Source organism: Zasmidium cellare (assembly GCF_010093935.1).
Source record: "Zasmidium cellare ATCC 36951 unplaced genomic scaffold M409scaffold_33, whole genome shotgun sequence".
In the NCBI taxonomy this organism is placed as follows: Eukaryota; Fungi; Ascomycota; class Dothideomycetes; order Mycosphaerellales; family Mycosphaerellaceae; genus Zasmidium; species Zasmidium cellare.
The window spans coordinates 329,434-343,469 of NW_022986977.1; the positions used below are offsets into that span (position 1 = coordinate 329,434).

General features: G+C 53.9%; 8 protein-coding genes across 8 annotated transcripts; 5 read left to right on the forward strand and 3 right to left on the reverse strand.

Annotated features, from left to right (window-relative positions):
- Nucleotides 1-1,812: 1,812 nt before the first annotated feature.
- Nucleotides 1,813-2,865, forward strand: M409DRAFT_57974 (uncharacterized protein; the record flags this gene model as incomplete). The annotated part of the gene is made up of 1 exon (XM_033813782.1): nt 1,813-2,865. The coding sequence occupies one exon, from the start codon at nt 1,813-1,815 to the stop codon at nt 2,863-2,865; it is 1,053 nt and encodes a 350-aa protein (XP_033663817.1).
- Nucleotides 2,866-3,205: 340 nt separating this feature from the next.
- On the forward strand, nt 3,206-4,192 carry M409DRAFT_26782 (uncharacterized protein; the record flags this gene model as incomplete). Its single annotated transcript, XM_033808266.1, has 1 exon — nt 3,206-4,192. One exon carries the CDS (start codon nt 3,206-3,208, stop codon nt 4,190-4,192), a length of 987 nt encoding a protein of 328 aa, XP_033663818.1.
- Nucleotides 4,193-4,692: 500 nt separating this feature from the next.
- On the forward strand, nt 4,693-5,295 carry M409DRAFT_26783 (uncharacterized protein; the record flags this gene model as incomplete). Its single annotated transcript, XM_033808267.1, has 1 exon — nt 4,693-5,295. The coding sequence occupies one exon, from the start codon at nt 4,693-4,695 to the stop codon at nt 5,293-5,295; it is 603 nt and encodes a 200-aa protein (XP_033663819.1).
- A 199-nt stretch (nt 5,296-5,494) lies between these two features.
- M409DRAFT_26784 (uncharacterized protein) lies at nt 5,495-7,111 on the reverse strand (the record flags this gene model as incomplete). The annotated part of the gene is made up of 1 exon (XM_033808268.1): nt 5,495-7,111. The coding sequence occupies one exon, from the start codon at nt 7,109-7,111 to the stop codon at nt 5,495-5,497; it is 1,617 nt and encodes a 538-aa protein (XP_033663820.1).
- Nucleotides 7,112-7,588: 477 nt separating this feature from the next.
- M409DRAFT_26785 (uncharacterized protein) lies at nt 7,589-9,289 on the reverse strand (the record flags this gene model as incomplete). The annotated part of the gene is made up of 1 exon (XM_033808269.1): nt 7,589-9,289. The coding sequence occupies one exon, from the start codon at nt 9,287-9,289 to the stop codon at nt 7,589-7,591; it is 1,701 nt and encodes a 566-aa protein (XP_033663821.1).
- A 1,464-nt stretch (nt 9,290-10,753) lies between these two features.
- On the forward strand, nt 10,754-11,280 carry M409DRAFT_26786 (uncharacterized protein; the record flags this gene model as incomplete). Its single annotated transcript, XM_033808270.1, has 2 exons — nt 10,754-11,002; nt 11,068-11,280. The coding sequence occupies 2 exons, from the start codon at nt 10,754-10,756 to the stop codon at nt 11,278-11,280; spliced, it is 462 nt and encodes a 153-aa protein (XP_033663822.1).
- Nucleotides 11,281-11,904: 624 nt separating this feature from the next.
- Nucleotides 11,905-12,437, reverse strand: M409DRAFT_33462 (uncharacterized protein; the record flags this gene model as incomplete). Its single annotated transcript, XM_033810293.1, has 3 exons — nt 11,905-11,951; nt 12,049-12,296; nt 12,370-12,437. Coding segments are annotated over 3 exons (363 nt in total), but the record flags the coding sequence as incomplete, so codon positions are not given.
- A 556-nt stretch (nt 12,438-12,993) lies between these two features.
- On the forward strand, nt 12,994-13,773 carry M409DRAFT_57978 (uncharacterized protein; the record flags this gene model as incomplete). Its single annotated transcript, XM_033813783.1, has 2 exons — nt 12,994-13,054; nt 13,154-13,773. The coding sequence occupies 2 exons, from the start codon at nt 12,994-12,996 to the stop codon at nt 13,771-13,773; spliced, it is 681 nt and encodes a 226-aa protein (XP_033663824.1).
- Between the last annotated feature and the right edge of the window lie 263 nt (nt 13,774-14,036).

A 14,036-nucleotide genomic window follows, 5' to 3' on the forward strand; every position in this document is an offset into this window, starting at 1 on the left:
GCCACCCACCAAGTGCCACACTTGCACTGGGGCACGTTATGGAGTTCTGAGGTCATTTACACCTCACTTCGTTTTCGCGAAGAACCGCCGTCCAAGACTTCGATAGCTGGTCGCCACATCTTGTCATGTTCTTTCGAGCTGTAGTCGGTCTTCTTGAAAGAGGTACAGAGGCTTCAGATGATAGTTGGCAGCCATTCTGCGCTTGAGTTCAGCGTCAAATTGACGATTACTCAGGTTTGCGAAAAAGAGAAGATGTAGAACTGCTTGAATCTGCTTTCCAGCCCCTGTCTTTCTGCCCCTGTCGAAATTTGACGTCATACGACGACCGCAGCAGAAAATCGGCCTGCACAACCTCTTCCAAATAAGTTTTTGAAAAAGTTGGTGCACACAATTTTATTAAGTCTAATTGAGTACTTCATGCTTCTCCTTACTGCTAGGCTCTTGCGCGCTCATTCTCGTTCAGAGGCTTCCTACTTAAGCCTTCGTGGTAGATACAAAGCGCCTCTCCCTGTCAACCAACAACCTCGTAGAAGAGTACGAAGACTTTCTTAAGTCTTCCCAGGGTGTCTTCGACTAAGATCAACAGCTAAAGTATTGAGAAGCCGGCTAGAAAGGATTGCGAACGATCTCTCCAAGCGAGAACAAAGTTAGCGGCTTTAGATGGACGCCTCGACGAGCAGGTGAATGAGTACTTTGCTTTAGATAAGTTGACCTACGTCCAGAGATTGCAGAAAGATCTTGAGTAGATAAAGACGACCTGGAGACGCTTGCGGACCTTCTGGATAGCGCTCGCATCAATTCTGGGCGTCGTTGAAAGCATAGTTGACCAAGACAGTACATCTCATCATGACTAGAGATGCCGATTCTCGCCAGACCAAGCTGTACAGCCCTTCAATTCGAGGCATCTGGAAGGACTCGCCAACGCAGGCATATGTTGCGACTATCAGGCGCTACTGGCTCAACTGGTCGAGCGACGACATATAAGTTTACATAGCCGTGACGGCACAGCACCCACAACAGCCCTGATTGTGAAGTTGACGTGAGGAATGCTCATCCTGTCACTTCATTACTGGACGAACTCACACTTCGAGGCAATGGATTGATGCCTGAGGCAGACAACATGGCCAGGCCCGTGCGTGCGGCTAGGTTTGAACTTCATCTTTCGAGCCAGCCTAGACAGTCCCTCGTTACCAAATCCCCTACTTACACTCTTACCCTCGCTTTGGCAACTTTTTATCGACGGGAGGAAGCTTTGTCATGCCTCGCTGAGTGAGCTATCGAAGCGACCGATGACTGGAAGCGAATGGCACAGTCATCGCGAATCAACCTTGTACCTGCATTGGCGATTACATGGACTTTGTGGTGCGTTGGGTGATCTCACGTAGGTCTTCAGCAGGATGCAGTAACCTAGGCGCTGGTATGCACATGACCTCGCGTTTCCTGTAAAGTCACTCGCAGTAGCCTACAGTCCTGCAACCATCCATCAGCATTCTCACAGCATAGGGTTCGCGATTCGTCTTCCAGCTGAATTCAGCCGCAGACGTGGCATGTCAGACCAGACTGATGACCATGATTGGCAAATGCTGCCGTCCATGCCTGCCAGATATGATGGATAATGGACAACGGAGCTCGCGTGTACTAGCTCTCCACCTGAGTACTTATTGTGGGTGGCCCTCCCAGGTCATTCGGCTATCTACTCCGCTACGCTACAGTTAACGAGATTGGCAAGTTCGGACATATCAAGCTGCCGATCTCCTCATACATAATACGAAGACCATATTCGCCAAACACCTGGAAAGACATTAACTCACAATGGCTCACAAGACCTCACCAGCTGTCCCAGCCCAAACCTCCGTCCCTCTCGATCTCAAGAACCGCCCACGATACAGCCACGAGCAATTGCAACAATACTTTGCACGCATCAATCTTCCAGAGCAGTTCCGTAAATCGCCAATCATCAACGATGCGTCCCTTGCCGAGACGAAAGAGCATGGACTGCCTCTACTCAAGGCCCTGCACAGATATCACGTAGCCAACATACCCTTTGAGAACCTCGAACTTCACTACTCCGCTCACAAGACCATATCACTGAACATGAACGTTCTGTTTGATAAGTTTGTCGTGCGAGGGATAAAACATGGAAGAGGCGGTCGCTGCATGGAGAACAATGGCTTCTTTGGAACTGTGCTTCGAAGCTTAGGATATGATGTAAGGAACTGTGCAGGCCGCGTGAGCAGAATGTGGAATCCAAATGCGGAGACGAGGGAGCAGTTCGGAGACACATATGACGGCTGGAATCATATGCTGAATTTGGTGAAGCTCGAAAACCAACGTTACATTGTCGACGTGGGCATGGGATCGATGGGGCCTGCTATCGTTTATCCCTTAGAGGATGGTTGGGAAGGCGTTGCTGTTGCACCGAGGAAGATTCGACTTCAGTCGAGGCCGATCCCAGAGACTTATGGACGAGGCGATGATGCGCCAAAGCTTTGGTGCTTCGATCAGTGTCTCGTGCCGGACGTACCGGGCAAAGACAAATGGATTCCTACCTACTGCTTCACGGAGACCGAATTTCTCCCGCAGGACTACGAGATGATGTCTTTTTTTACGTCCAACAACCCGTCGGTCTTCTTCACCTACTCTCTCATCTGCACGAAGCTGTTGGTGGACGATGAGAAAGAGGCTGTTGTTGGAGACGTCACGCTTTTCAACAACGTAGTGCGGAAGACTGTCGGTGGGAAACGCGATGAGCCACAGGAGCTAAAGACGGAGGAGGAAAGGGTCAAGGTACTCAAGGATGTCCTCAAGGTAGAGTTAACGGAGGAAGAGCAGAATGGTCTGCCGGCCGACAAGAAGCTCAACTAGCAATTCGACACGCAGCACGACGAATGGATGTATCCCAAGATGAAGGATCCTACGAGAAGACATCTCCGATTCGACTCCACTAAGTCTCCAATACGCATCTAGTGACTCGCGTGAAGAGATACAAGGTATGTCGCTTCTCATTCACATTCATTCACGAACGATACCATTCACTCTCTTCGGAAATAAGTGACACGACACATGGCGCCCTCCTTTTTAAAGCTCCATCTTCCCGGCTCCATCACACCTCTTTCTTGATTTCTACATTCGATTCAGAAAAGAAAGACTTCCTGAAGAAACTCAAGCAAGTCGATCAACACAACCGAGCAGAGCATCCATCAGCATGGCCAAGAGAAAAGCCGAAAGTGATTTGGACGAAGGTGCACGCCGCGAGCCTAAGCAAAGAGCCGTCTATGGCCCTTTCAAGCGCATCCAAAAGCCTACGAAAGATGTGCGAGAAAACAACTCCAGCGAGAAACGAACGAGGCGGGTCGACCAACCCATCGTCATCGACTTGACTGGCCCTGATACGCTGGATGCTGCCACAGACCAAGGAGACGAAGTCCATGGATCCCACGGTTCTGCTTCGCAATCCAGGTCAGGCATTCGGCCGGTCAGCAATCTCAACCCAGCTCCTGGTCCATCCTTTATCACGGGTCGACGCCGTGGCGAGAGGACTGGCGGTCCGGCACAAGGCATCGCAGGTCGGCACCGACAATCGCGCACCGGACGGACGAGTGCAAAGAAGAGCAACGCACGGGGTGGAAATGGTACTCGCGTCGTGGTCAACACGCAGATTCAGCAGAATCTTTCCTCGATGATCCCAAGGGCCACAGTCGCATCTGAAAGTCAGCATACAGCACAAGCACCTCCGTCAGTCTCGAGGGACCGCACCAAGCCTCGTGGTCAAGAATCCCGAGAATATGCTGATCTGTCGACGGATGGTCCTCTTGTCTACGTCGACGTGACTGAAGACGAAGCTCGGGAGCTGGTAGACCTGCCGCCGAAGAAGAAGGGGTATGTTGATCTTCTCGACAGGGACCACCACCCTTCCACGCAAGTCCGGCCAGCACAAACAAACGACACCGGTGGCCATAGCACTGCTGGACGCTCAGACCCTGTCCAGGCTACAGCAGACTCTCTCGACCTTGACTCTTTGCGCAATAACGTCGCCTTCCAGCAGCTTCGTGAGAACGTAAGAAACCAACGACAGACTCTCGAGGCTGCGCTTGAGAACCCGCAGCTACTCCAGCTAGGTTGGGAATTTCCAGAAGAGACCAGGCGGTTGTTGACTGAACCGCGCGGAGAGGTCTCGAAGCGGATCGATTGATCAAGATCAACTGGGAATTCTAAAGAGCCTGGAGGGGCGAAGGGAGGTGATGAATGGGAAATGACAAGCTGCTCATCAGTCTAGCTCATGGATTATGGACGGCCATTGAGTATGAGCAATGGGTTAAATAAGCATGACTTGAGTCAACTTCTCCTCTGACCTTATGATTTATTTCTTCCCTTTGCTGCTCTTTTTTCAGTAACGAATACATGGAAAGCTTGTATCAATCCTAGAAAAAAAACATCTGTCGCCTTCGAATGACTGCCTGAAGCACCGAAATTCTGGTAGACGCTAGCAAGTCACACGTGCGTGAGCAGCGAGTGAATGTCGGCGAGTGACGCCTAGTGTGTCACTACACATAACACTTCAATATGTTGCTAGAATAAATAGATCTACTGTCTAAGTCTGAACCACGTGGTTCCTCGGTACCTTGAAGAAATACAACTTCATTCCTTTCACATCATCTGAGTACCGCGAAAACAAGCTGCACTACCACAATCATGGGCAAACACCGCTCAGTAAAAATCGCAAAGCCAGAATCTAAAGGAGTGGGCACGTCTAGGCGTGGCCAGACCTCTGCAAGAGATACCCAAGGACGGTTCGTTAGGCAGATCGAGCACGGCATACAGCCCACTCTCCCTGAACCACAACGTAACGCAGCCCCTACATCAAGCAGAGCACCAGCGAACCCCGATACATCTCGTCCCCCAACACGATCTAAATCCGAAGCCAAGCCAAATGCCCAGAACAGACCAAGACCAGGACGTCGCAGGAGGGCAGGAACAGAGATGCATCCTGACGGCACCGCAACGCTGGAACGAGTAGGACAACCCCATACCGAGCGTACGCAACCCGGTGGCGTGGGTAGAGGATTCGATGGCGATCTCCCTTTCCTTCGCCACAATCTGCACTTCCAGCAAGCTCGGCGCATCATCGAGCAGGCGCCCGAGATGCTCGGAGAGGCCCTGCGGCAGATGAAGGCTATGGATTCGTGGGAGCTCGGACTGATTCAGAGGAATCGAGCGCGGTTCTTGCGACTGCTTTTTGCGGGTGGCAGTACTAGCGGGTTGAAATCGGCGGCGCAGCGCGAGCAGCTCAGGTAGAAGGTTGAGGAATGGTTGGATAAGGTGGATTGATTTGACGGTTGGCTCAATCAGACAACCTCGTTGGACGGCAGCGGTGGGGCTTCGAAATGTTTCGGTCACTTGGGGAAGAGGCGAGGATGGCCGGTTGAGCCTTGCAGGGAGCATCTCAGCCTGGACGTCGTGACCATAAATTAGATCGCAAATCCAAACCCATCAATCAACTCGTGATCTCCTTCCACCGTACCAGATCCCAAAGCATATCCGCCCCATGCCCACAAGCATCATCTCTCCAGAGAAACACCCGAATCATCGCCTTGACAGCCTCCAACGACGAGACTCCCGCCAACACGAGTGTCGATCTCAGATGGGTAACAAAGAAAGACCGATGTCGCGTCCAGAACGCCGCCATTCCGGCTATGAACAACGACCACACCAGCATGGGCAGCGTATCGTCATCCCACATCGACATGTTCGACGTCTCGAGCACGAGGCGGAGCTGCTTGAGGAGTTTCTCTAGCCAGGATGCGTCAGGTGCCATTGGGAAGATGACTGAGTTTGAGTAGAGGATGGCTGTGATGCGGCAGACTTCGTACGTCGCCAGGTAGCACCCGTGGCGATCGTCCTCATTCAGAGAGGGCCATGATGGTAGCGAGAGAAGCTCGTGCTGCACAGCGTCTCCCAGGGTAGCCAGGATGATGTCGTTTGAGAGGCTCACGCTTTTGGCCGAGAAATCGTCGAGAAGTTTGTCAACCAGACTCAGCCTTTCGAACGTTGCAAGCGCATCAGCTGGGAGACCACCAGGGACCTGATTGACGAAACCGCGGCCTTCCACGTCTCCGGCGAGGGTTTGCAGAGATGGCTTCAGCACTTTGACGAAGACCTGGGCATCCCATATGCTTGGGAAAAGCGGCTTTGAAGCATTGGCGCTGGAGTGTAGCACATCTCCCAACGCCAGAGTCTCCTGCAACGAAGGCAGGGTGGTGAAGTTGCTCATTCCACCCACGCGATTCACGAGCTCGACCATCGCTCGGGAGTGAGTATCGTCACCGCCCAACTTCCCAAACAGAGCCACCCAACTGGCACTTCGCCTGTGAGGCGTGAAGATCAAGGGGGCTGCACGCACGCCACCCATCTGGTCGGTATTGATCCTCCACAGCGTGGTGATGGCCAAGAGGATGGGTTCCGGATCGACGTTGTCAATGTTCCCCAGCTGCTGATTCACAAGCTGGATCGTCTTGAGGCGATGGACCAGTCGGGCTTGCTGCACTGGCCGTCCGCTCGACACATCCTGCAAGATGCCGCAGGAGTAGCTCAGGCAGTGGAAGACGAGCGGGTGCTCGAAGAAGGCCGCGAACCATGTGGGCTTGAGCCCGGGATCCAGCCAGCTGTTCATCACTTTGTTGAAGCAGTAGTCAGCGATATCTGCGGCGTGATGTGACTGTTCGAGATCGAAGGATCCGACTTTGAGCGCGCCAAAGACAGGGGATGGAGTCCGCGAGAGCTGAGGGATTGTTGGAGCGGAGTTCCATCGTCGACTGGCGGTTGTCGGTCGGGCTTTGTCACTCTTTTGCCTGATGGAAAGCCTTGAATCTGGGTTTGGTAGCCTTGTCTTGGACTTGTTGAAAGAGGTTTCGGAGGATAACTTCGAAGAATAACCCCTGATAGCCCCTTCAGACTTCAACCTCTCATCCCTCTGCCTTTGTCGATTCACACGAGCAACATGCGCCCTCGACTGTTTACTGCGCTGCTTCCCACTGGTTCCGACGTCCACAAAAAGCAGCGGCGCCGGCTTTGGTACGTCTCCGCGAGGTTCTGCATCCTGAGAAGGATCCATCGCTATATGCTTTTAGGCTCCGCGGACGAGGTGGTACGCTGCACCACGTGTTGCAACGGCATGATGGAAGGTCGAGGTCATCCGTCTGCATGGCTGCTGCTGCAACGTCTTGGCAGTCGGTTCGACAATCATGGACCTGGACGCGGTGAGGCGCTTGAGGCGTTTGACTTGGCGCCTGTTGATTCGCTCGTGCAACATCTCTTTCCAGCGAGCATGTCCGTACAGTTCGATGTACCTGGGGCCGGAGGAGAGGCTGCGCTGATGAGACTCAATCTATTTCATCCCTTCTAGTGTCGCGGTGATGCACATTAAACCGGAAAAGCCGACGGCGAAGACTGACTGTTGACCAGCAAGACAAGTTCTCACATGTGCGTGTCGCGAATAAAACGCAGTACAGAGCTGGTAAAGCCGCTTAGAGATGAAGACGTTTCGTCATTATGCCACGACTGATATACAAATTTCAGAACCTCGTCAAGATTAATACACCTTCTGGTGCTGACCAGCAACTGGAGCACCATTGTTGGCAGACCTATTCGTCTTGTCCTCCAAGTTGTTCGCAGCACGAAGGCTTGCATCCTTAGCCATGCCATTGTGCGAACCATTGAACCGAAGGTTGGCAATACCATCGTATCCCTTGACACCCGTAGCCTTCTCAAGCCGTGTGGCAATGTCGTTGGACACTTCGCGGAAGATGGCGATCTGCCTCTTGATGATTTCCTCCTTGTGGCAGTTCTGCATGTGGCCGGAGACATTGTTGATGAATCGTGACTTTGCATCCTCATCCCAAACGTTCTCCCACAGGGCTCGAGGTGCATTGAAGTCTTCCGGTCGGATTTCTGACAAGAACGTCACAGCATCGCCGACAAACTGCCCGTGTGTCTTGTCAAGATCCACAGATCGCTTGTTAAATTGGATAGGCTGGATTGAGCTCAAGTATGCTGGTCGAGAGCCTTGGTTGTTGAACGCCATTGGTCCATCTCGCTGGAAGTTGCCAATGCGGTGTGCCGTGCGCGGAGCGTTGACAGGCAGCTGTTGGTAGTTGGTGCCCACACGGTGACGGTGCGTGTCTGGGTATGAGAACAGTCTTGACTGGAGAACAGGGTCTGCGGAGGGCTCGATGCCTGGAACCAAATGGGAAGGACTGAACGCCACTTGCTCGATCTCAGCAAAGTAGTTTTGCACATTCTCGTTCAAGAAGAACTCGCCGACCTTGCGGAGCGGAAATTGCTTCTGAGGCCACACATGCGTGAGGTCAAAAATGTTGATGCCTTGCTTTTGCCAGACCTCTTCGGCCTCCTTTGGTGTCATGGTCTGGAACATGACATCCCAACCAGGGTACTCGCCCTTTTCGATGGCGTAGTACAGGTCCTTTTGTGCGTAGTCGGGCGAGTAGTTGGCGGAATCTTCTTGAGTGATGAAGCCGGTGCCCTGCTTGCTCTTCATGTGCATCTGGGCATACACCCACTCACCCTTCTTGTTGATGAGCTTGACAGTGTGGCCGCTGTAACCATGCATCTTGCGCCAACCATCAGGAATGCCTCGGTCACCCATCAGGATCATGACCTGGTGCACTGATTCTGGATTTTGGCTGAGGTAGTCCCAGAACATGGTCGAATCGTCGGCGTGGGTGAGATGCGTTGCAGGGTCTCTCTTTTGCGTGTGAATGAAGTGTGGAAACTTGGCGGGATCGCGGAGGAAGAAGACTGGAGTGTTGTTGGCCACCATATCCCAGTTGCCTTCTTCGGTCCTGAACTTGACTGAGAAGCCTCGAGGGTCACGAGCGCAGTCGTGGGAGCCCGATTCACCACCGACGGTGGAGAATCGCACTGTAACTGGGCACTTCTTTCCAGCTTGGAACATATCCGCCAGACACAGATCGTCCAACGGGTCGGTAGTCTGGTAATAGCCATGGGCGCCACCGCCCTTCGCGTGGACGACACGCTCGGGTATCCTCTCACGATCGAAATGCGAGAGCAAGTCGATCAAGTGGAAGTCCTGCAGCAGCAGAGGTCCGTTGTCTCCAACTCTTTGGGCCTCATACGGGTGAGCCATGGGGACGCCATTGCTGGTCGCGTAGATGGTCTCTTCGGACGAGGTGTTCCTATCGTCGTGGTAGTTGCGGTGGAAGTCGCCACTCTGGTTGCCATCGGCGAAGTGTGCTGTTGGTGCTGGTGCCATGTTGTAGGTCAATGGTGTGGGGTGGTAAATGGGGAAGAGGGAAAGGTCAGGGGAGCCGTGGAAGGAAGAGTGTTCTTATACCACCTTCTCCAGCTGCCGTGTGAGGCGAGCGAGTATTCTAAGCGGCCCTGCATTGTGGTCCATTGGTCCAAGCAGGCATAGAATCGCCGACATGGCTACGAATCGATGTTTCTGGAGGAGCTAAGCAAATACATGCCGCCTTCAATTGGCTGTGACAAGAGAGATCTCAGAGGAGCTGCGATCTCATCGTTGCAGAGCGGTAGGTGCCACCAATGAGCAGCGATGGAGTGACGAAAAGAAGGGATTGTACTCGATCGTCGCCGTCGCCACCAGCAAAAGCTCGAGAGGCTGTGATGACATGGACAGCGCGCGAGGACGTACAAACGTCAATGCTCGTCATTCTGTCCAGTTAAACTTCGGCTACAGGACCCGGCTCCGGTCGACGGTAATTCGTTCATTCACGCCTCGCCCGCGACCTGCCTGAAGGAGAAACCTTGGACGAGGTCACATCGTCTTCTTCCCTCGCACCTCGCACGTCGAAGCGATCTGTCTTTCCCTTAGATGTTGAACGTGTGCAACACGATGACTCGTGATTCCTCGAGCAAGCCAGATTCTAGATTCAGTACTCGGAGACAAGCAGCATTCATTCTTGCGGCTCACAGGGTCACCAAGGAGGACGAGAAGAGCGAGGGAGGCCAAGTCGAGATTCGAGTTGCCAATAGAAGAGGGCTGGGACAGTAACAGCCAACATCGACGGCGACCTGACCCTCGCGAGGGCGTTCGGTAGAATTGCAGCATTATTAGGTGCCCTCAGTAGTTACGGACGAGTAATTGCTATCTCTCGTTGCAACATCTCAGCACCAGATGAGAGCAAGGCCATGTTGAGCATATGTCACTCAAATCCTTTCAATTACATTTTTATACAAGGCCTCGATTTGCCTCTCAATCTCTACATCTTCTCCAAATGCTTTCTCACACTATCCCTCTCAAACCTGCGCATCACTGAACTGCGAACCCTCCCCATCGACTTCACCAATAATCTCTACGCAGGCTGGTTTCAGCGATGACTTTACCGGCAGAGCTCGATGTACCACGGAATCAACCTCCTGAATTCCGCCGGTGTTGAGCATTTCCCTCGAACTCGTGGTCAATCGATCGGTGCACCTCTCAAAAGTCTGTGATCCGGAGTCCTCAGATTGGAGTATGTGGTTCCCATTAAAAGCTTTGGTAAACTATGAGATGATGTTTGTGACACGACGTCGAAAAATCGAAAGACAGCCGCACCTTCCTCATGCGACTGGGCAGCGTTTGCATGTGCACGCTAAGAAAGCAGCGCAGTCCACCTCCCCCCCCCCCCCCCCCCCCCCCCGGCGGGGGGCGAACAACGACTTCAACTCCATCTCCTCACTACAACACTACAACACAACAAACCTTCACTTCGCCATGGCAGACACAGAAGGCAGAGACGAAGCAGGAGCTCAGACGCCGACATCGTTCCTCTCGCTCCCTGCGGAACTTCGCAACGAGATCTACAAACTCTCCGGCTGCCTCAGGGTTCTGCAGTGCAGCAAATGCCTCGGATCCGTCCGCGGCGACGACGACGACGACGACGACGACACAAGCTACTGCAAATGCTCACCACGTCGCGAGCCGTGCGAGCCGTGCGTGTATCTCCCAAAGGCGTACATTTGGGTTTGTCAATCACCTGCAACAACTTGCACATCAGAGTCTGTATTGACTGACGAGCTTTTTGACAGATCAACCGCCGCTCCGGCGACAGACAGCTGGGTGGGGTTCGAGTGCCCATGGGAGGCCCGCACGTCCTGGACAGCGAGTCCATCGTCGGTATCTCGCAGCCGGCGCTCACTCGAGTGAGCAAGCAAGTCCGCGCCGATACACTTCCCATGTTCTACGCTGGCGACCAACGTCTTCGCGTTCACAGCGATCAGGCGTCAGGAGGGTCTGGGTGATCTCCCGAAGTGGTTGGATGCGATTGGCGAAGAGAATGCGGCGATGATTGGAGAGGTCCTGGTGCTGGTGGCACATCGCATGACTCCTGAGAGGACGGAGCGGGTCCGGAAGACGGTGCTCTCCCTCTCCGAGGGCAGATGTCGGCGGGCTACGTGGGTGTTCAAGGAGTGCCATATCGATGTTTCAAACAGTTCAGAGTACTGCTGCTGCGAGCGGTGTGTTCTGGGCCGCGGGGCGTCGAAAGTGTACGTTGAGGAACACAAGTCGTTGTAGAATGGCGTGACGGAGGGAAGCTTGGTGGCTGCTGGTTGAATGTGTTAGAAGCGGGACAGGGCGAGGTTTATGGAAACCTTGCGGGCCTTTGCAACGAAACGAAGACAGGATTGGCGAAGACATTGGATCGTGGTTGGCCACGTCTGTTTTCATTGCCCTCGACGTAGCTACATCTCGTGTATCGACGCCGAATCGGCACTCTTTCAATCCCATCTCATGCAGGCAGAAAGCACAGCGCACCATGCAGCATGAAACCTCATCATGACCACCAAACCCACAACTCCAGCAAGAGCAGCAGTAACCCCAGCGCGAACCGTTTATTTCTTGTCCTTCTTGGCGGCACCCTTGGTCTTGGCCGTACCGCGGAACTCCTTGGAGCGGTTCTTTCTCTGCTTGCCTGTAGAATAACACATCCACATCAGTATGGTATCCAGTGTAACAACCAGAGACAATAGCTGTCTCGATCCACCACACATGCAGGGTGCAAAACTCACGCTGCTGTCTCGAGGCCTTCTCGATCTTGTTGGCCTGGCCGTAGCGCACGAGGCGGTAGTGTGGCTCGAACTTCTTCATGGCCTCGGCCGAGTCGTAGAGGAGGGCGAAACCCGTGCTCTTGCCGCCACCGTACTGTGTCCGGAAGCCGAAGACGGACACTTGGTCCTTGGAGGTCTTGTAGAGCTGGGAGAGCTTCTCGCGGAGCTCGTCCTTGGAGACGTTGGGGCGCGATGGGTGGAGGACGTCACTGTAGAGATGGAGATGTTAGTTTCAGTGTCGGTTTGGCGGATGGGGGTGGTGGATGGATGTTTGTCACGCACACGACCATCTGCTTGCGGCCGAGGAGGGGGTTGCGAATGAACTTGCGCGTGCGCAAGGTAACCTGGGATTCGGACATGATTGCGGCGGTGATGGGGGTGTCGGTGTTGTCGTCGTCGTCCGGTCGAAGTGAGCGCTCGCCTGGCAGCAGATGTCGCTGCGACTGCCAGAATTTGGAAGTGTCTGCGCCAAGCCGGCCGCTAGCCCGGATCAGATTCGCTTGATGAGTGAGATGTTGGCCTCAGGTGTCAATCTCAGTCCCGGCACGCGCACCAGCAGATCCCGACCACCCTCGGCGAAAAGATCCGACTGCGCCGAATTGCTGATGCGATTGAACATGATGTCGAAGAAGAGCCGACACTGCTCGCTGCCGCCATGTCTACAAATACAACCCACCGTCGCCCCGGCAGCTTACCCAAGCACTTACTCAAACCGCCCATCAATCCTCATCAAATAGCACCAATTACTTGAACCAGGTCTGAACCGGGTCTCACGCAATCTTAAGCTTTCAAAGAACCTGGACTACTCCACTACTACATCTACCTCTCCCTGACCTCTGCTGCCGTGACTCCTTCTCTCCAGGCCGTCATCGTCGTCAGGACATCTTGCAGCCATACACTCCCACCATGGCGCAAGTCAACGGCGATGTCAGCTTCAACACCATCCCAGACGCCATTGAGGCATTCGGTACGCAGAGTCATCGATATACCCCCCACTTCCAAAAAAACCACCCCACCAAGAAACGGTCGAAAAGAAGAACCACCCACTGACCAAGATAACACACAGCCAAAGGCAACTTCATCCTCGTCATGGACTCGACCTCGCGCGAAAACGAAGGCGACCTCATCATCGCCGCCCAAGACTTCACCCCCTCCAAAGCCGCCTTCATGATCCACGTCTCGTCCGGCTACCTCTGCGCCCCCATAACGCCCTCCCTCGCCGCGAAGCTCGAACTCCCCCAAATGGTCACGCAGAACTCCGACCCGCACCGCACCGCCTACACCATCACCATCGACGCCGCCGACCCGGCCGTCACGACGGGCATCGGCGCGCACGACCGGAGTCTGACGTGCCGGAGATTGGCGGATCCGAACGTCACGAAGGAGGCGTTTCGACGGCCCGGACATGTGATTCCGCTGCAGGCGCGGGAGGGCGGCGTGAGGCAGAGGCAGGGACACACGGAGGCGGCGGTGGATTTCTGCAAGCTGGCGGGCAAGGAGCCGGTGGCCGTGATTGCGGAGATGGTGGAGGACGGGGAGGAGGTGCCCGGACGGGCGGAGCGGAGTGGGAATTTCGGAATGATGAGGCGGGATGGGTGCTTGGCTTTTGCGAGGAGGTATGGGTTGAAGGTGGTGACGATTGAGGATTTGGTGGCTCATATGGAGGGTTTGGGTGGGAAGATATAGTCAAAAGCCTGGTTCGTCGTCGTCGTCGTCGTCGGTCACAAATCTGTACAATACATGTAATCGTGGCGTGTGAGCGATGATGAAATGTATGAAGATGAAGTAAAAGCGAGCGTTCATCGAATGGAGACCTTGTTTTGAAGAGGGTTGTCAAATGGCATGTTCGTGCTATCACAAAGCTCATTCTAAGAGCCGTCTTAGCATCCATGTTTCCTTTCCAGTGTGCTTTCATCATTCGTTTCCAGCCTCTGCATACTATGTAATCA